Genomic DNA, 19,427 nt, shown 5'->3' on the forward strand with positions numbered 1-19,427 from the left:
CTAATTCCTGGAAAATTTTTACTTCAGCTAAATGAATACTAATGCATTGAAGTTAGTTTAAAAACAAAAAAGTTTATTTTGTACCTATTGGGTACATTGTACTACAATACACAGGTAACAATGTATCGTTCAGCTTGCTCTATGATTAGCTTTCCCGATGAATGATATGTAATACTCTTTCTAAATGTTACAAACTTTTAAAATAAGAGGTGAGGTCATCAGGGAAAGTAAGAGGACTCCTTTGTAATAATAATGATCCACTAACTTATTTGCTACATAAATTAGATTCGAAATAACACATTTTCTTAAGACAAATCCATGTTTATACCAAAATTTATTTTAAACTATACCTTTGGTTGGATATAAATTGCAAATGTTTGTATAGGACATTTTATATGAAGATATTAACAAAAGATAGCTATTTCACTGATTACTTTTCTAGGATTGTGAATTGAGTAACTTTGGTTAAAATTTACCCCAATGTAGTAGAACATCTTGTTACTATTAAAAATTATTATCATTATTTGCACATTTTATTCTCTTAAATACAGCTTCTTTTCTTACTACTCTGGTTTCCCACAATAATTGGGAAGATGTGTGAAGTATAATCCATTTAAGTAAAAATAACTCCCGGAAAACAGTTATTGTTACAAGCAGTAATTTTGTACTGCAATTGTAAGATGGTTTTTTAAAACTTTTTTTTATACTAAACTCTGACAGATAAAACTTTAATTCTTACAACCTCTTAAATTTACATTTATGCTAGGCAAGATGGTGTGTACCTATAGACACAAGCACTGGGGAATTGGGTGGGAAGATCACTTGAGTCCAGGAGTCTGAGCAACATAGCAAAACCCAAAACAGTCAGGCTGATGGTACATGCCTATAATCCCAGTGGCTCTGGAGGCTGAGGCAGGAGGATCAAGAGTTCAAAGCCAGACTCAGAAATTTAGCAAGGCCCTGGGCAAGTAAGCAGACTCTGTCTCTAAATAAAATATAAAAAGGTTTTGGGATGTGGCTCAGTGTTTAAGCACCCATGAGTTCAATCCCCAGTACCAAAAAAAAAAAAAAAAAAAAAAGAAAGAAAAAGAAAAAGAAAAAAGAAAAGAAAACCCAAGACAAACAAAAAATGTGCATTTATCTAGAAAAATAAAATAGAACAACTTCCAAAAAGAAAAACAAATCAATTTTAAAATTTCTCATATAGCATTCTCTACATAAGCTCAAATCACAAAATTTTATTTGCAGTTTCCAATCCAGTGTAAGATATGAAAATACAAATTGCTGACATTTTTTTGCCTATTGCTTTTCTGTTAAAAACTACTAACACATTAGCATATCTTCATTGTTGATATTATAAATATTGAAGATTTATTTTAGCTAGTGTATTCCAGTAGTTTTATTGCAGATGTAGTCTATATTATAAATTCAGAGTTTATTAAAGGTTCCAAGTTGATGGTGGGTTCCTTGGTCCTTTGGGCTTTGAAAAACGATTTGCAAAACCTGGAAACAAAAATAAAATTGAATGAAAATAGATTTTTTTTAATAGAGAGGTGAATAGTTGGATTTTAGAATGTATTATGTGCAAGTACATGGATTATTTTCAAAGGGTATGGCAGCATCTTTGAACAATTTCATGATAGATTATAATAGCATTATAGTAACTAAAGCTTAAATGATAACGATACAATACTTTTTTAAATTTTTATTTTATTTTTGTGGTGCTGGGATTTGAACCCAGGGCCTTGCTATATGCTAGACAATCCACAATGTAACCCAAATGTTAATATTTTAAATGTGTAGGGCACATTTAATACGTAAATTTAATAATGGTAATAATTGAATGAAGAACGCTGGTTATAATAGCTTTTGATAATTCAGTGCATAATATCATTTATCTAACCAATCATCACAAAACTGAGAAATTTTGATTTCACAAAACTAAACACTAGTATTAGTAATTAAATAATCATTTTAATTTATCTTTCTTCCTCAAACTCACACCCCCTACCACCACAAAGAAGGAGGATGAGAAAAATCTTTCAAAAAATCAAACCTATTGGGGAAGGAGAGAAAGGATAGGGAGAGTACTAGGGAATGGAACTAATCAAACTATATTGTTATATTGTGTGCTATACAGATATGTAACAACAAATTCCAGTATTATAATACACTGTTTACAAAGTTGAAAAACAGAATGAAGGCTATTTCTTGGTGTTTTCAAAAGATTTGCACGTTAATGACATTGGTTCTTTATCACTTGCAATATATGTCTTTTCTTTGATAGTGGTATATTTTTAAGGCGTCTTAGCACTTAGCAACTTTAGGTGCTTAAATTGAAAATGAATGGAAAATTCAGATATCCCTGAACTTTTAATTTCATCATTCATACTTAGTAACCACTCATAAGTTACCTAAACCTAAACCTAAAGAAAAAAAAAAAAAAAACTATATCAGAAATGGAAGAGTAGAAGAGTAGGGAGGGAGAAAAGAAGATTTAAAAAAAAGAGGAAATCACTAAAATTGTATTAGCAGTGATTTTAAATATTGGGGGAGTTGTATCAGTCTACTACTAGTACATTTTACTGAGTGATAACAAAACAAATGATTCAGGTTAAGTAGCTGCACATAATAGTCAAAAATCATCTTATGTGTACAGGTAATCTCGACTGTAACCCAAGAGGGTTGGGAATAAAAGGACATGTTTGCCTGTGTAGAGGCCCATGCCTGTAATCCCAATGGCTTAGGATCAAGAGTTCAAAGCCAGCCTCAGCAAAAGTGAGGTGCTAAGCAACTCAGTGAGACTCTGTCTCTAAATAAAATCAAAAAAAGGGCTGGGGATGTGGCTCAGTGGCCAAGTGCCCCTGCCCCCAAGATCAATTCCTGGTACATGCCCCTCTCCCAAAAAAAAAGGTATTTCCTGACCACTTCAAGTATCTTAAACTTCAGGGATGGATATGTACATTTATTATTATATATTATTATAAATATATATATATATGTAATTCAATCTCACTGATCAATTCTCAATAGTGTTGAGAAGGCTTCTTTTTCCCTACATGTCAATTCAAGAAAAATAAACCACAATTTTGAGTAACATATCCTTACAATTTTATTGCCTTCTTTATAAAAGTGCTGCTTTTCAAGTAGGTAAATTGTTCAAATCTAGGCATATTTGAGAAGAAGCAATGTGGAGGTAGCACTCTGATCTTTTATCCTCATACAACAGACTGTTCTAAAGTTTGGTGGACCTTGAGTTACTCAAGTGGTATCACTGATTTATAGACAGGAAAGAAGCAGAAAACATTTGTGTCTTGGGCAAGTTTTAGTGCTTTTTCCATAATTTATTCAATATTCTAAATGAATATTTTTAACAATTATTTTGTACAACCATACTCTTTTAAAAATATAATATTTAAACCAGACAAAATTTAAAAGCCAAAGAAGTAGCTCCAGAGATTCTAATTAAATATTTTCTCTGAGATAGGGGCCATAACCTAGGCATGGAGATTGCTGCTTCTACACCAAAATCTTTCTCTGCTTCTTCCTCAGAAATAAAATTACATGTATGTGTCTGCTCAGCAATATTAATATTTGCCAGTCTCTCATAATTTAGTTATATCACATCTAAGCTCTCTTCAAGGGAATGTAAGCTGAAAGGGAATGTAGGCCAGTGTCTTAAGACCAAAAGAGGAAGAAGAAACCACATCTTCTCATGTTTTTCTCTCTTCCTTCCACCTGAAATCTGAATGTGGTAACAACCAAATTTTGACCATACAGATAAGGACAGTACCATTGAGCAGTAGCAGTTCTCAAAATGTGGTTCCAGGAACTTCTGGGATCTCCCAGATCCTTTCAGGTGTCTGCTTTTTGGTTAATAGTGATTTTAGTAGTAATATCCTACATTAATTGCTATACTTAGAAAAGTTATACCTGATGCTACTTTACATGGTATCATAAATATCATATAGAATAATGTAATGCTTAAAATAATATAAAATCATTTTAACTTTACACTTATACTCAGGGTCAAATAGTCAAGCACTTCCTTGAAACTGTCAGAATTGTGGTTCATCTACTGTTGAATAAGTTATATGTTTAGACAGTAGCAACTGCTGTTCTTTTTATCACTTGCACATTTTTTATAACTTTTAAGTAGGATTATTACAGCATCTCAGTTTATTCATTTAGCTGGTCATGTTCAATTACTGCATGCTGGCATAATAATTTAGTTGTTGGTTGCCTAGCTTTATTTTCCACATATGCTAAACAATTCAGTCCTATATGAGATATTAGGAGGTAGCTAAGGGCTGAGGATGTAGCTCAGTAGTAGAGTGTTTGCCTAGCATATGTGAAGCCCTCGGTTCAATTCTGAGCACCGAAGTAAAAAAAAGTACCTGAGATTATGCATGTAACCTTACATCATATTTAAAGTTGTCTCATGGTATAAATGAATAATTTACATTATTTTTTAAAAATCTGCCATAAAATAGCACATACCAAAATTCAGAAAGAAACTCGAGTTATTTGGCTGAACAGATTCTGCAGACTTGCTTGAGGGGGAAGAACTACAGATGTCTGTAATGAAAAGAAAAAACATAACGGAAAAATGAAGATAGACTCAGATTACTATTTATCAAAAGTATATAATTGTTGAGATTAAACATTTCCTCCAGAGTAACCAGCACTGCTAAATAAATTTATCAGCATCAAATGTTAACAAAATATAGATGCTTAGAGATGGTTTGACATTATAATCTCATTTATGTGACTTGTTTCTTTTTTTTTAGAGCGCTTTTTGTTTTGTTTGAATATTTTGTTTTAGTTGTAGGTGGACACAATACCTTTATTTTATTTTTATGTGGTGCTGCAGATCAAACCCAGGGCCTCGTGCATGCTACGCGAGCACTCCACCACTGAGCCACAACCCCAGCCCTTATTTTGTTTTTTGCATAAGATTATTTAGTAAAGCCTAATACTAAGGAAAATCCCCAAATGAATAAGATCCATTATATATAATGAATCAACTTATTAGGAGATTCAGATTTTGGCTTTGGACTTCCATCTTGTTTTGTTCTACTCTTAGTACACTCCTAAATCTCCACATTAAATCATCTATGGCAAGTCTGATTTTTCTTAACATTATCCTCTATTCCTGGAATCTTTTTCACTGTTCACTTCACTTTCCAACCTACTTTTTTCCCACCATAAATAATTCTAATTTAGGATCATAGTCTTCCACAAGCACTGTTATTCTGCTTTGTTTGCTATTTTAGTTACTTATGTAGGCTTAAAAATATAATTGTCTTCCCAGAACTTTAGTATGCACATGTATCAGTTTCTGCCCACTTTTGAAAACAATCCAGTGAAAATTTTGCACATTCACTGACTTACAAATGAAAAAGAATTTCAGGTTTGCATATACTTTCTGACAAAGAGCTTAAAAATGGAGAGAGATCATTAATTTTTAAATTTTCAACACTTAAAAATACAATGCAAAAAGTGCATACATGTGTTTGCATATACATAATATTACAATTCTAGAAACACCTTCCCCTTCTGAGACATACTTGAATACAAATTACTGGAATACATAGTAGATTTCACTCATATTCAGTTAAATAATACAATGTCCCAAGCACTAGCACTAAGAATAGACATGAGGTGAGGAAATTCAGGAGATGTCAATAATCTCTAGATTTGGATGTAAACTGAGAGATGTAAAACATCCCTCAGAAAGAAAAAAAAACCTGTCCCAAAGGGAAATATTGATTTATTACAAAGGAAGCAAAGAAGATTCTGTATATGTATATTAGAGGGAACTGCCATTTTGCATATTGGCTTGTTTAAGCTATTTTTATTCTATCTGTCCAACATGCATTCCCTCTTATGTTAATAGGTGAATTGATTCTACCTTTAGATCAATGAAATGACTAATAACTAGGGTCAATTTTCATTGTTGTATGCTTGGTACAATGGCATGGTCATACCAGATGTGTAGGTCTGTTCTCTCTCTGATTTTTCAGTGTCTACATGTAACAACTGTTAAATATCAGGTAGGATACTATCTTGCCTAATATTAAATATATTGGTAAGAACTGATTCAGGAATAGGCAAATGAACCTAGTCAAGACAATCAGACCCAATTAGCACTGGTCATCAGACTGTTGCTTAAGCAACCTGGAAAGAGCTAATTTTTTTTTTTTTTTTTTCTGTCACAAGCCTAAAACATGGTAAAAGCTATCACAGAATGAAACAAAGCTGAGAGTTATGGAATGAGAAATTAGGTTCTAGTCTTCTAAGAGTTCCACCATATCCTGAAGCTGTGCTAACATTAATCTACCTGGAGTCTGTAGTTTCTTTATTTGATATCCCAAGACAGTGTTATATCTAGAGAAAGAAAATTGGGTGTTTTATAAGCTAAGCAGATCAAATCCATCTTTGGCTGACGGCTCAATTCACTAATTTCTTGGCTCTTGGCTCTTTAATTTCCCCTGTTTCCTACCAAATTTTCCTTTTGAAATGTTTAAATTCTCTTTTGAATGATGAGGATATATTGTACAACCACTCTTTAGCCATCATGGGTAAAAAATCAGTTCATGTTAGAGGTTCAGTATGATGGCAAATGATAGCAAACTATCAACACTCTGTAGTCTATAGCTAGTACCAACTCAGAAGAATAAAGTAACATTCCACCATAAACATTCTTACTTAGACTAGAAATCATGTTTTCTCAGTGCTCTTTGTCCTTCCCTGTAGCTCTTGTATAATAACTGTTTATTCCTTCCTGACTAACCAAATTGATCAAATTTGTAAGAGGTATATCACCATGATTTATGTACTTTGTTTGTAAATAAGGATTTCTAAGATAATGTCTCAAAGTTTCAAAAGTGAGTTTTATTTTCATTACAACATAGTGAAAATAGTAAGCAACAGACTTTTCCTGCTAATAATATTTGATAAAAATAGAAATGTGTCAATGCTTTGCTTATTTCATTGAATCAACACATTTGTTTCACAATATGCTTTGCTGTGACTATTTTCAAAAAAGTTAGACTTCTGGGAATTTTAAGTGACATACTTGTATGACAGCATCTTAAGATGGGTAGAAAGTACAAAACATTGTACTGCTGGGTGCAGTGGTGCTCACCTATAATCCGAGCAGCTTGGGAGGCTGAGGCAGGAGGATCACAAGTTCAAAGCCAGCCTCAGCAACTTAGCAAGGCCTTAAGAAACTTAGAGAGACCCTCTCTCAAAATAAAAAGGGCTGGAGATGTGGCTCAGTGGTAAAGCACCTCTGGGTTCAATCCCCGGTACCAAAAACAATCAAACAAACATTGTACTAATTATTATTCTGTCTATACACAAAAAACATTCAGTCCCCTTGCTCCCTGTCCAATATTAACCTTGTGGAACCCAGCAAAGTACAATGTGTAGGAGTGAGTGCTCTGATCCATAAGACCCTGCAGAGGCTCTCTTTAGGAATGATAGTATTCATTTCTTCTACAAGGAGATAATATAAAGAAAATTACATAATTATAAATGATAGATAGTCTAAAAAATAAGTACACAGAAACTTACTTTTTTTCATGTTTCTCAAAATTTTCAAACTCTACAAAAGTGAAGAAAAAGGTTAGTTTGTTTCCCTGTAAAATTGAAAATATTTTAGTCTGACAGACATAAATTTAAGTAAAAAGGACTAAGTTCCTTAAAAATGACAATGAAAATGCAGTTATTTTTCATCTTGCTATTTTTAATTCAGTGCAAAATCACCACTTGGTTTTATCTTGTTATTTTTACCACCCATATAAGACCACATATTTAGAAATAATGCTATTAGAATGTCAGGAGTGAAAATGAATTTTCCACTTCTCTCCTTTATTAGGAGCATTCCAGAACCCACAATGACTTCTGCATATAGCAATGATACATAATCCTTCCCATTCCAGTCAAGAATTTTTTCCAGCCAATCATGTTTTGTACTCAGTTCACTGAGGCCTACTCCCATACTGTAACCATGATACTTCCTTTTCTCACCTTTCAGCAAACCTATGCCCTCAGCTGCCTTTATGGAAGCATCTTTTCCAGGAACCCACCTAAATTTCTTTACATTTCCTCTGCATGTATGCTTTTAATCTGTTCCATTCTTATTTTATTATTCATGATAATTTCATATAGGTCTCAGATAGGTATTCTGTTCCAAGAGATTAACCATACTTTCTTCAAGGGCAGGCAATTGTCTTTTATGACATCTATTTTCCTAATACCTAAGAGAACTACAATCTTCCATATAATAGATAGTTAAGAAATTGTTTTTTGTAAATTTTTAGATTTTTAGAAAGTAATTTATGATTCAAAAATCTTAGTGAGGGAGCTGGGAATATAACTCAATTGGAAGAGTGCTTGCCTTGCATGCACAAGGCCCTGAGTTCAATTCCCAGCACCACCAAAAAAAAAAAAAAAAAAAAAAACAGTGAAAATGCTCCCATTTGGGCTGGGCATGGCGGCACACACCTATAATACCAGTTACTCAGGAAGTCAGGGTAGGAGAGTCACAAGTTTGAGGCCAGCCTGGGCAATTTAACAAGACCCTATCTCAAAACAAAAAGAATCTGAGGAGGGAGCGCTTGCCTAGTATGTCAGGGGCCATGGGTTTAATCCCAAGTTCCACAAAAAAATAAATAAGCTTCCATGCTTGTTCTCCATCTACCCAGTTGCTAACACTCCCCACTTCCATAGATAATCGTGTTTGTTTGTTATAAGTCCTTCTAGAGTTACTTATGAATATACAGATAGATGACATTTTCCCTTTTTAAGCAAAAGTAAATATATATAAAAACATTGAGAGAAGTTGCTTCAGGGACTAGGACAGGGCAGCCAGGGACTTCCCCAAGCAGCCCGGCCCCCTCCGGCAGGAAGCGCCTTTCCAGGCTAGCTTCTCCGAGCAGACCGCCCAGTGAGAGCCTTTCTACACAGAGCCAGCCACAAGTCCCCAAGCCAGCGGAGACCTCCAACCCACAAGCAGCCTCTGGGACCAGGGCAGGGCAGCCAGAGACCTCTCCAGGCGGATCTGCTGCCCCCCCTCGTCCCCGGCCTCAGGCTTTTTCCACGGGGTGATCCAAGATGGCAGACTAGAGGGTGACTGCATCTCCAGTCGCTCCAGAACCCAGGATTCAAGAAGGGGAGGCATTGAGAGACTCAGACTAAAATAGAGCCACGGGGTGAGTCTCCCTCACCCGGTGAAGCTCTGCCCAGGCGGCAGGCCCGGATTCAGGCGGCTTATTAGAGTAGGGCAGGGCAGCTAGAGTCTCCCCCAGGCAGCCCTGTGTACTCCGGCGGTGGACTCCTCCCACAGGGCCAGATTCTCCAGCATCTCGGAGCAGACCCCCCAGTAAGAGTCTTCCTGCACAGAACCAAGCTTCAAGTCCCTGAACCAGAGCGGCAAGTTCCTGCCCGCAAGTTGCTTCAGGGACTAGGACAGGACAGCCAGGGACTTCCCCAAGCAGCCCGGCCCCCTCCGGCAGGAAGTGCCTTTCCAGGCTAGCTTCTCGGAGCAGACCGTCCAGTGAGAGCCTTTCCACACAGAGCCAGCTCCAGGTCCTGGAAACCAGTAGCGGGCTAGGGGCAGCTTTCTTTGGAAGCACTGCATTATCAAGTTACTCCAAGACTTCAGGCTACTGAAGGCAGGAAGATGATACACTGGAAATCTATAGCGACACTATAAGCCAATAGAAGAATTCTGCAATATCACAAAGTCCCACTGACATTTGACCAATATGAGAAAACAAGGGAAGAAAATGTCCCAAACAAACCTAGATACTATATCAATAAAACCCAATGACAGCACAGCAGAAGAAATGTCAGAAAGGGAGTTCAGAATGTACATAATTAAAACAATCAGAGAAGCAAATGAAGAGATGAAAGAGCAAATGCAGGCATTGAAGGAGGAGATGAAAGAGCAAATGCAGGCATTAAATGATCACACCAATCAACAGTTAAAAGAGCAAATACAGGAAGCAAAAGATCATTTCAATAAAGAGTTAGAGATATTGAAAAAGAAACAGAAATCCTTGAAATGAAGGAAACAATAAACCAAGTTAAAAACTCCATAGAAAACATAACCAATAGGATAGAACACCTGGAAGACAGAACCTCAGATACTGAAGACAAAATATTTAATCTGGAAAACAAAGTTGACCAAACAGAAAAGATGGTAAGAAATCATGAACAAAATCTACAAGAATTATGAGATATCATGAAAAAGCCAAATTTAAGAATTATTGGGATTGAGGAAGGCTTAGAGAAACAAACCAAAGGAATGAACAATCTATTCAATGAAATAATATCAGAAAATTTCCCAAATCTGAAGAATGAAATGGAAAGCCAAGTACAAGAGGCTTATAGGACTCCAAATCTACAAAATTACAACAGACCCACACCAAGGCACATTATAATGAAAATACCTAACATACAAAATAAAGACGGAATTTTAAAGGCCGCGAGAGAAAAGAATCAAATTACATTCAGGGGGAAACCAACACGAATATCAGCAGATTTTTCAATCCAGACCCTAAAAGCTAGAAGGACCTGGAACAACATTTTTCAAGCTCTGAAAGAAAATGGATGCCAACCAAGAATCTTATACCCAGCAAAACTTACCTTCAAATTTGACGATGAAATAAGATCCTTCCATGATAAACAAAAGCTAAAAGAATTTACAAAAAGATAGCCAGCATTACAGAACATTCTCAGCAAAATATTCCATGAGGAAGAGATGAAAAACAAAGAAGCAAATCAGCAAAGGGAGAAATTATCCTAAGGGAATTGTCAAATAAAGGAGGAACCAAGTCGTGTCAAATAAATAAATAAATAAATAAAATTTAAAAAATGAACCAAACGACTAGGAAACCAAACCATATCTCAATAATAACCCTGAATGTTAATGGCCTGAATTCATCAATCAAAAAACATAGACTGGCATATTGGATTAAAAAGAAAGATCCAACAATATGTTGCCTGCAAGAGACTCACCTCATAGAAAAAGATACCCATAGATTAAAGGTGAAAGGATGGGGAAAAACATACCATGCACATGGACTCAGCAAAAAAGCTGGAGTATCCATCCTCATTTCAGATAGTGTGGACTTCAAGCCAAAGTTAGTCAGAAGGGATAAAGAAGGACATTTCATACTGCTTAAGGGAAGCATAAATCAGCAAGATATAACAATCATAAACATCTATGCCCCAAACAGTGGCTCATCCATGTATGTCAAACAAATCCTTCTCAATTTCAGAAACCAAATAGACCATAACACAATAATACTAGGTGATTTTAACACACCTCTCTCACCACTGGACAGATCTTCCAAACAAAAATTGAATAAAGAAACCATAGATCTCAATAACACAATCAATAATTTAGACTTAACGGACATTTATAGAATATACCATCCAAGAGCGAATACACTTTCTTCTCAGCAGCACATGGATCCTTCTCTAAAATAGACCATATATTATGCCACAAAGCTAATGTTAGCAAATACAAGAGGATAGAGACACTACCTTGTATTCTATCAGATCATAATGGATTGAGGTTAGAAATAAATGAAAGAGTAAAAAACAGAAACTATTCCAACACCTGGAGATTAAACAATATGCTATTATATGATGAATGGATAACAGAAGATATTAGGAAGGAAATTAAAAAATTCTTAGAGGTAAATGAGAACAAAGAAACATCATATCAAAATCTCTGGGACACTATGAAAGCAGTACTTAGAGGGAAATTTATTTCATGGAGCACATTTAATAAAAGAAGTAAAACTCAACAAATAAATGACCTAACACTATAGCTCAAAGCCCTAGAAAAAAGAAGAACAGACCGGCACCAAAAGTAGTAGAAGACAGGAAATAGTTAAACTCAGAGCTGAAATCAATGAAATTGAAACAAAAGAAACAATACAAAAAATTGACAAAATAAATAGTTGGTTCTTTGAAAAAACAAACAAAATTGATAAACCCTTAGCCACACTAACAAAGAGAACGAGGGAGAAAACTCAAATTACTAAAATTCAGAATGAACAAGGAAATATCACAACAGACATGAGTGAAATACAAAACGAAGCTAGCTATTTTGAAAATCTATACTCCAAAAAAACAGAAAACCTCGAAGACATCAACAAGTTTCTAGAGACATATGAATTGCCTAAACTGAACGAGGAGGACATACACAATTTAAATAGACCAATTTCAAGTAATGAAATAGAAGAGGTCATCAAAAGTGTACCAACAAAGAAAAGTCCGGGACCAGATGGGTTCTCAGCCGAGTTCTACAAAACCTTTAAAGAAGAGCTCATTCCAATACTTCTAAAGTATTCCATAAAATAAAAGAGGAGGAAACCCTCCCAAACTCATTCTATGAAGCCAATATCACCCTGATACCTAAACCAGACAGAGACACATCGAGGAAAGAAAATTTCAGACCAATATCCTTAATGAACATTGACGCAAAAATTCTCAACAAAATTTTAGCAAATCGCATACAAAAATATATTAAAAAGATAGTGCACCATGATCAAGTGGGTTTCATCCCAGGGATGAAAGGTTGGTTCAACATCAGGAAATCAATAAATGTAATTCACCATATCAATAGACTTAAACTCAAGAATCACATGATTATTGTAATTGATGCAGAAAAAGCATTCGATAAAATACAGCATCCCTTCATGCTCAAAACACTAGAAAAAATAGGGATAGTGGGATCATTCCTTAACATTGTAAACGCCATCTATGCTAAGCCCATGGCTAATATCATTCTAAATGGTGAAAAACTGAAAGCATTCCCCCTGAAAACTGGAACAAGGTAGGGATGCCCTCTTTCACCACTTCTATTCAATATCGTCCTTGAAACTCTAGCCAGAGCAATTAGACAGACCAAATAAATTAAAGGGATATGAATACGAAAAGAAGAACTCAAATTATCCCTATTTGCTGATGATATGATTATATACTTACAGGAACCAGGAAATTCCACCAGAAAACTTTTAGAACTCATAAGTGAAGTAGCGGGATATAAGATCAATGCACATAAATCTAATGCATTTTTATACATAAGTGATGAATCTTCAGAAAGAGAAATTAGGAAAACTACCCCATTCACAATAGCCTCGAAAAAAATAAAATACTTGGAAATCAATCTCACAAAAGAGGTGAAAGACCTCTACAATGAGAACTACAGTACACTAAAGAAAGAAATTAAAGAAAACCTTAGAAGATGGAAAGATCTCCCATGTTCTTGGAGAGGAAGAATTAATATTGTCAAAATGGCCATACTACCTAAAGTGCTATACAGATTCAATGCAATTCCAATTAAAATCCCAATGATGTACCTTACAGAAATAGAGCAAGCAATTATGAAATTCATGTGGAAGAATAAGAAACCCAGAATAGCTAAAGCAATCCTTAGCAGGAAGAGTGAAACGGGGTATCGCAATACCAGATCTTCAGCTCTACTACAAAGCAATAGTAACAAAAACGGCATGGTATTGGTACCAAAATAGAAAGGTAGATCAATGGTACAGAATAGAGGACACAGACACAAACCCAAATAAATACAACTTTCTCATACTAGACAAAGGGGCCAAAAATATGCAATGGAGAAAAGATAGCCTCTTCAACAAATGGTGCTGGGAAAACTGGAAATCCATATGCAAGAGAATGAAACTAAACCCATATCTCTCACCATGCATGAAACTAAACTCAAAATGTATTAAGGACCTTGGAATTAGACCAGAGACCCTGCAAATTATAGAAGAAAAAGTAGGTCCAGATCTTCAACACGTCGGCTTAGGACCAGACTTCCTCAACAGGACTCCTATAGCACAAGAAATAAAAGCAAGAATCAATAACTGGGATAGATTCAAACTAAAAAAAGGTTTCTCTCAGCAAAGGAAACTATCATCAATGCGAAGAAAGAGCCTACAGAGTGGGAGAAAATCTTTGCCAATCATACTTCAGATAGAGCACTAATCTCCAGAATCTATAAAGAACTCAAAAAACTCTACAACAAGAATACAAATAATCCAATCAACAAATGGACTAAGGAAATGAATAGACATTTCACAGAAGAAGATCTACAAGCAATCAACAAACATATGGAAAAATGTTCAACATCTCTAGTAATAAGAGAAATTCAAATCAAAACCACCCTAAGATTCCATCTCGCCCCAATTAGAATGGCGATTATCAAGAACACAAGCAACAACAGCTGTTGGCGAGGATGTGGGGAAAAAGGTACACTCATACATTGCTGGTGGTGCTGCAAATTAGTGCAGCCACTCTGAAAAGCAGTGTGGAGATTCCTTCAAAAAGTTGGAATGGACCTACCATCTGACCCAGCTATCCCACTCCTTGGCCTATACCCAAAGGACTTAAAATCAGCATATTACAGGGATACAGCCACATCAATGTTCATAGTTGCTCAATTCACAATAACCAGATTGTGGAACCAACCTAGATGTCCTTCAATTGATGAATGGATAAAGAAACTGTGGTGTATATATATATATATATATATATATATATATATATAAAATGGAATATTACTCTGCCATAAAGAATGATAAAATTATGGCATTTGCAGGGAAATGGATGAAATTGGAGAATATCATGCTAAGTGAGATAAGCCAATCTCAAAAAAACAAAGGTCGAATGATATCGCTAATAAGTGGATGATGACACATAATGGGGGGAGGGAAGGGTTAGTGTTAGGGTTAGAGTTAGGGTTAGGGAGGGGGGCAAGAATGGAGGAAGGAAGGACTGTATAGAGGGAAAAGGGGTGGGAGGGGTGGGGGGAAGGGAAAAAATAACAGAATGAATCAAACAATATTACCCTATGTAAATTTATGATTACACAAATGGTATGCCTTTACGCCATGTACAAACAGAGAAACAACATGTATCCCATTTGTTTACAAAAATAAATAAATAAAAAAATAAATAGGTAAAAAAAAACAATACACTATTATATGATGAATGGATAACAGAAGACATCAGGAGGGAAATTAAAAAATTCTTAGAAGTAAACGAGAACAAAGACACATCATATCAAAATCTCTGGGACACTATGAAAGCAGTACTTAGAGGAAGATTTGTTTCATGGGGCGCATTTAACAAAAGAAGTAGAAATCAACAAATAAACGACTTAACACTACTCTCAAAGCCCTAGAAAAAGAAGAGCAGACCAATACCAAAAGTAGTAGAAGACAGGAAATAGTTAAAATCAGAGCCAAAATCAATGAAATTGAAACAAAAGAAACAATCAGAAAAATTAACAAAATAAATAGTTGGTTCTTTGAAAAAATAAACAAAATTGATAAACCCTTAGCCACACTAACAAAGGGAACGAGGGAGAAAACTCAAATTACTAAAATTCAGAATGAACAAGGAAATATCACAACAGACACGAGTGAAATACAAAACGAAGCTAGCTATTTTGAAAATCTATACTCCAAAAAAACAGAAAACCTCGAAGACATCAACAAGTTTCTAGAGACATATGAATTGCCTAAACTGAACGAGGAGGACATACACAACTTAAATAAATCAATTTCAAGCAATGAAATAGAAGAGGTCATCAAAAGTGTACCAACAAAGAAAAGTCCGGGACCAGATGGGTTCTCAGCCGAGTTCTACAAAACCTTTAAAGAAGAGCTCATTCCAATACTTCTCAAAGTATCCCATAAAATAAAAGAGGAGGGAACCCTCCCAAACTCATTCTATGAAGCCAATATCACCCTGATACCTAAACCAGACAGAGACACATCGAGGAAAGAAAATTTCAGACCAATATCCTTAATGAACATTGACGCAAAAATTCTCAACAAAATTTTAGCAAATCGCATACAAAAATATATTAAAAAGATAGTGCACCATGATCAAGTGGGTTTCATCCCAGGGATGCAAGTTTGGTTCAACATCCAGAAATCAATAAATGTCATTCACCATATCAACAGACTAAAAGTTAAGAATCACTTGATTATTTCAATAGATGAAGAAAAAGCATTTGATAAAATACAGCATCCCTTCATGCTCAAAACACTAGAAAAAATTGGGGTAGAGGGAACATTCCTTAACATTGTAAAGGCCATCTACGCTAAGCCCATGGCCAATATCATTCTAAATGGTGAAAAACTGAAAGCATTCCCCCTAAAAACTGGAACAAGGCAGGGATGCCCTCTTTCACCACTTCTATTCAACATCGTTCTTGAGACTCTAGCCAGAGCAATTAGACAAACCAAAGAAATTAAAGGGATACGAATTGAAAAAGAAGAACTCAAACTATCCCTGTTCGCTGATGACATGATTATATATTTAGAGGAACCTGGAAATTCCACCTGAAAACTCTTAGAACTCATAAGTGCATTCAGTAAAGAAGCAGGTTACAAGATCAATGCTCATAAATCCAATGCATTTTTATACATAAGTGATGAATCTTCAGAAAGAGAAATTAGGAAAACTACCCCATTCACAATAGCCTCGAAAAAAATAAAATACTTGGAAATCAATCTCACAAAAGAGGTGAAAGACCTCTACAATGAGAACTACAGTACACTAAAGAAAGAAATTAAAGAAAACCTTAGAAGATGGAAAGATCTCCCATGTTCTTGGAGAGGACGAATTAATATTGTCAAAATGGCCATACTACCTAAAGTGCTATACAAATTCAATGCAATTCCAATTAAAATCCCAATGATGTACCTTACAGAAATAGAGCAAGCAGTCATGAACTTCATCTGGAAGAATAAGAAACCAAGAATAGCCAAAACAATCCTGAGCAGAAAAAGTGAAGCAGGAGGTATCTCAATACCAGATCGTCAACTCTACTACAAAGCAATAGTAACAAAAACGGCATGGTATTGGTACCAAAATAGAAAGGTAGATCAATGGTACAGAATAGAGGACACAGACACAAACCCAAATAAATACAACTTTCTCATACTAGACAAAGGGGCCAAAAATATGCAATGGAGAAAAGATAGCCTCTTCAACAAATGGTGCTGGGAAAACTGGAAATCCATATGCAAGAGAATGAACCTAAACCCCTATCTCTCACCCTGCACAAAACTCTACTCAAAATGGATCAAGGACCTCGGCATCAGACCAGAGACCCTGCATCTTATAGAAGAAAAAGTAGGTCCAAACCTTCAACTTGTTGGCTTAGGATCAGACTTCCTTAACAGGAGTCCCATAGCCCAAGAAATAAAAGCAAGAATCAATAACTGGGATAGATTCAAAATAAAAAGCTTTCTCTCAGCAAAGGAAACTATCAGTAATGTGAAGAGAGATCCTACAGAGTGGGAGAAAATCTTTGCCACTCATACTTTAGATAGAGTGCTAATTTCCAGAATCTATAAAGAACTCAAAAAACTCTACAACAAGAATGCAAATAATCCAATCAACAAATGGGCTAAGGAAATGAACAGACACTTCACAGAAGAAGATGTACAAGCAATCAACAGATATATGAAAAAATGTTCAACATCTCTAGTAATAAGAGAAATGCAAATCAAAACTACCCTAAGAGTTCATCTCACCCCAATTAGAATGGCGATTATCAAGAACACAAGCAACAATAGGTGTTGGCGAGGATGTGGGGAAAAAGGTACACTCATACATTGTTGGTGGAGTTGCAAATTAGTGCAGCCACTCTGTAAAGCAGTATGGAGATTCCTCAGAAAGCTTGGAATGGAATCACCATTTGACCCAGCTATCCCACTCCTTGGCCTATACCCAAAGGACTTAAAATCAGCATACTACAGAGATACAGCCACATCAATGTTCATAGCTGCTCAATTCACTATAACCAGATTGTGGAACCAACCTAGATGCCTTTCAGTTGATGAATGGATAAAGAAACAGTGGCATATATATACAATGGAATATTACTCTGCCATGAAGAATGATAAAATTATGGCATTTGCAGGCAAATGGATGAAATTGGAGAATATCATGCTGAGATAAGCCAATCTCAAAAAACTAAAGGACAAATAATCTCGCTGATAAGCGAATGAGGACATATAATGGGGGGTAGGAGGGGTTAGCGTTAGGGTTAGGGTTAGGTTTAGGGTTAGGGATAAGGAGGGTGGTAAGAATGGAGGAGGGAAGGACTGTATAGAGGGAAAAGAAGGGTGGGAGTGGTGGGGGGAAGGGAAAAAAATAACAGAATGAATCAAACAATATTGCCCTATGTAAATTTATGATTGTTAATTTAAAAAAAGAAACATTATAAAAAAAAGAAAAAAAATTGAGAGTCCTCATTCTTTTTTTTAGCTGCATTGTATTCTATCATATGGATATACTGTAATTTATGATTTATTTTATCATAAGTTCCCCTAATGATTAACATTTGTGTTGTTTCCAATTATCTGATCTTATAATTATAATACTGAAATCAATACCTGGTATACATGCAATTTTGTGTGTATGCAAGCATTTGTGTAGAATAAATTCCTAGAAGTGAAATTGTTATATCAAAGATTATATGTATTTGTAATTTTGATATTACTAATTACTCTCTATAGAAGTTGTACCATTTCACATTCTCACCAACAAAGTAGGCCTATGCTTATTTCCATGTAGCCTCCCTAACATAGATTATAATCAAATTTTGGAATTTGCATTCTGATAGATGGAAAGCAACATTTTTTCATTTGTGATTTTTTTTCTCCTATTATGGATGAGGTTGAGAATACCAAATGTTTAAAGGACAGAACATGTTCATTTGTTTTCTTTGAAATATCCAAACATGTATTTTTTACCTATTTTTATTTTAGGGTTATTATTTTCTGTTAAATTCTAGCAGCTCTTTTCATATTTAAAAAATTTTGTTTATGGGTTTTATGCCAGTTTTAAGCATATTTTTCTCCAGTTCATTCTTTGTCTTTTGTTTTTAAGATGATTTTGGCAGGTGGTGGTGGGGGGAATCATGCAGAATATTCTGTTTTATTTGGTTGAATTTATGTATTGTTTTTCTTAAAGCTTCTGGTTTATTAGTCACATTATAAAGGTCATTCATACTCCAGGGTTGTAAAGGAATCTTTCAAAGTTATTTTTTTAAGCACTTCTATAAGTTGGGACTTTTGTGTTTGCTTGCTTGCTTTTTTTTTTTTTTTTTTTTTAAGTCTAAATCCTTTAGCAATCTAGAATTTATCCTGGTGTAGATGTAAGTTATATATCCTACTTTTTCCCCCTAGTTAGTTATTTATTTAATGCAATTACAATTAAACTATCCATCCTTATCCTCTGACTTGAGATATACCTTCATCACAGGCTAATTCCTACATATACTTTTACCTATTCCCCTTCTATTCTGTTGGTGGGTCTTTTCATATACCAATATCAACCTATTTTAATTATTGAGACCTTAT

The 19,427-nt window shown here is 35.1% G+C and overlaps 1 protein-coding gene across 1 annotated transcript in view; it reads right to left on the bottom strand.

Moving 5' to 3' along the window:
- Positions 1-52: 52 nt before the first annotated feature.
- Positions 53-19,427, bottom strand: part of PTPN22 (protein tyrosine phosphatase non-receptor type 22) — a 71,983-nt gene continuing 52,608 nt past the window's right edge. The window contains exons 21-23 of the mRNA XM_079135344.1: positions 7,582-7,612; positions 4,501-4,578; positions 53-1,503 (exon numbers count right to left, since the gene is read on the bottom strand). Of these exons, the coding sequence (XP_078991470.1) occupies positions 1,439-1,503; positions 4,501-4,578; positions 7,582-7,612 (174 nt within the window). The 3' untranslated portion in view covers positions 53-1,438. The remainder of the gene's footprint in view (positions 1,504-4,500; positions 4,579-7,581; positions 7,613-19,427) is intronic.

This window comes from Sciurus vulgaris (genome assembly GCF_902686455.1).
Source record: "Sciurus vulgaris genome assembly, chromosome: 1".
Taxonomy (NCBI): Eukaryota; Metazoa; Chordata; class Mammalia; order Rodentia; family Sciuridae; genus Sciurus; species Sciurus vulgaris.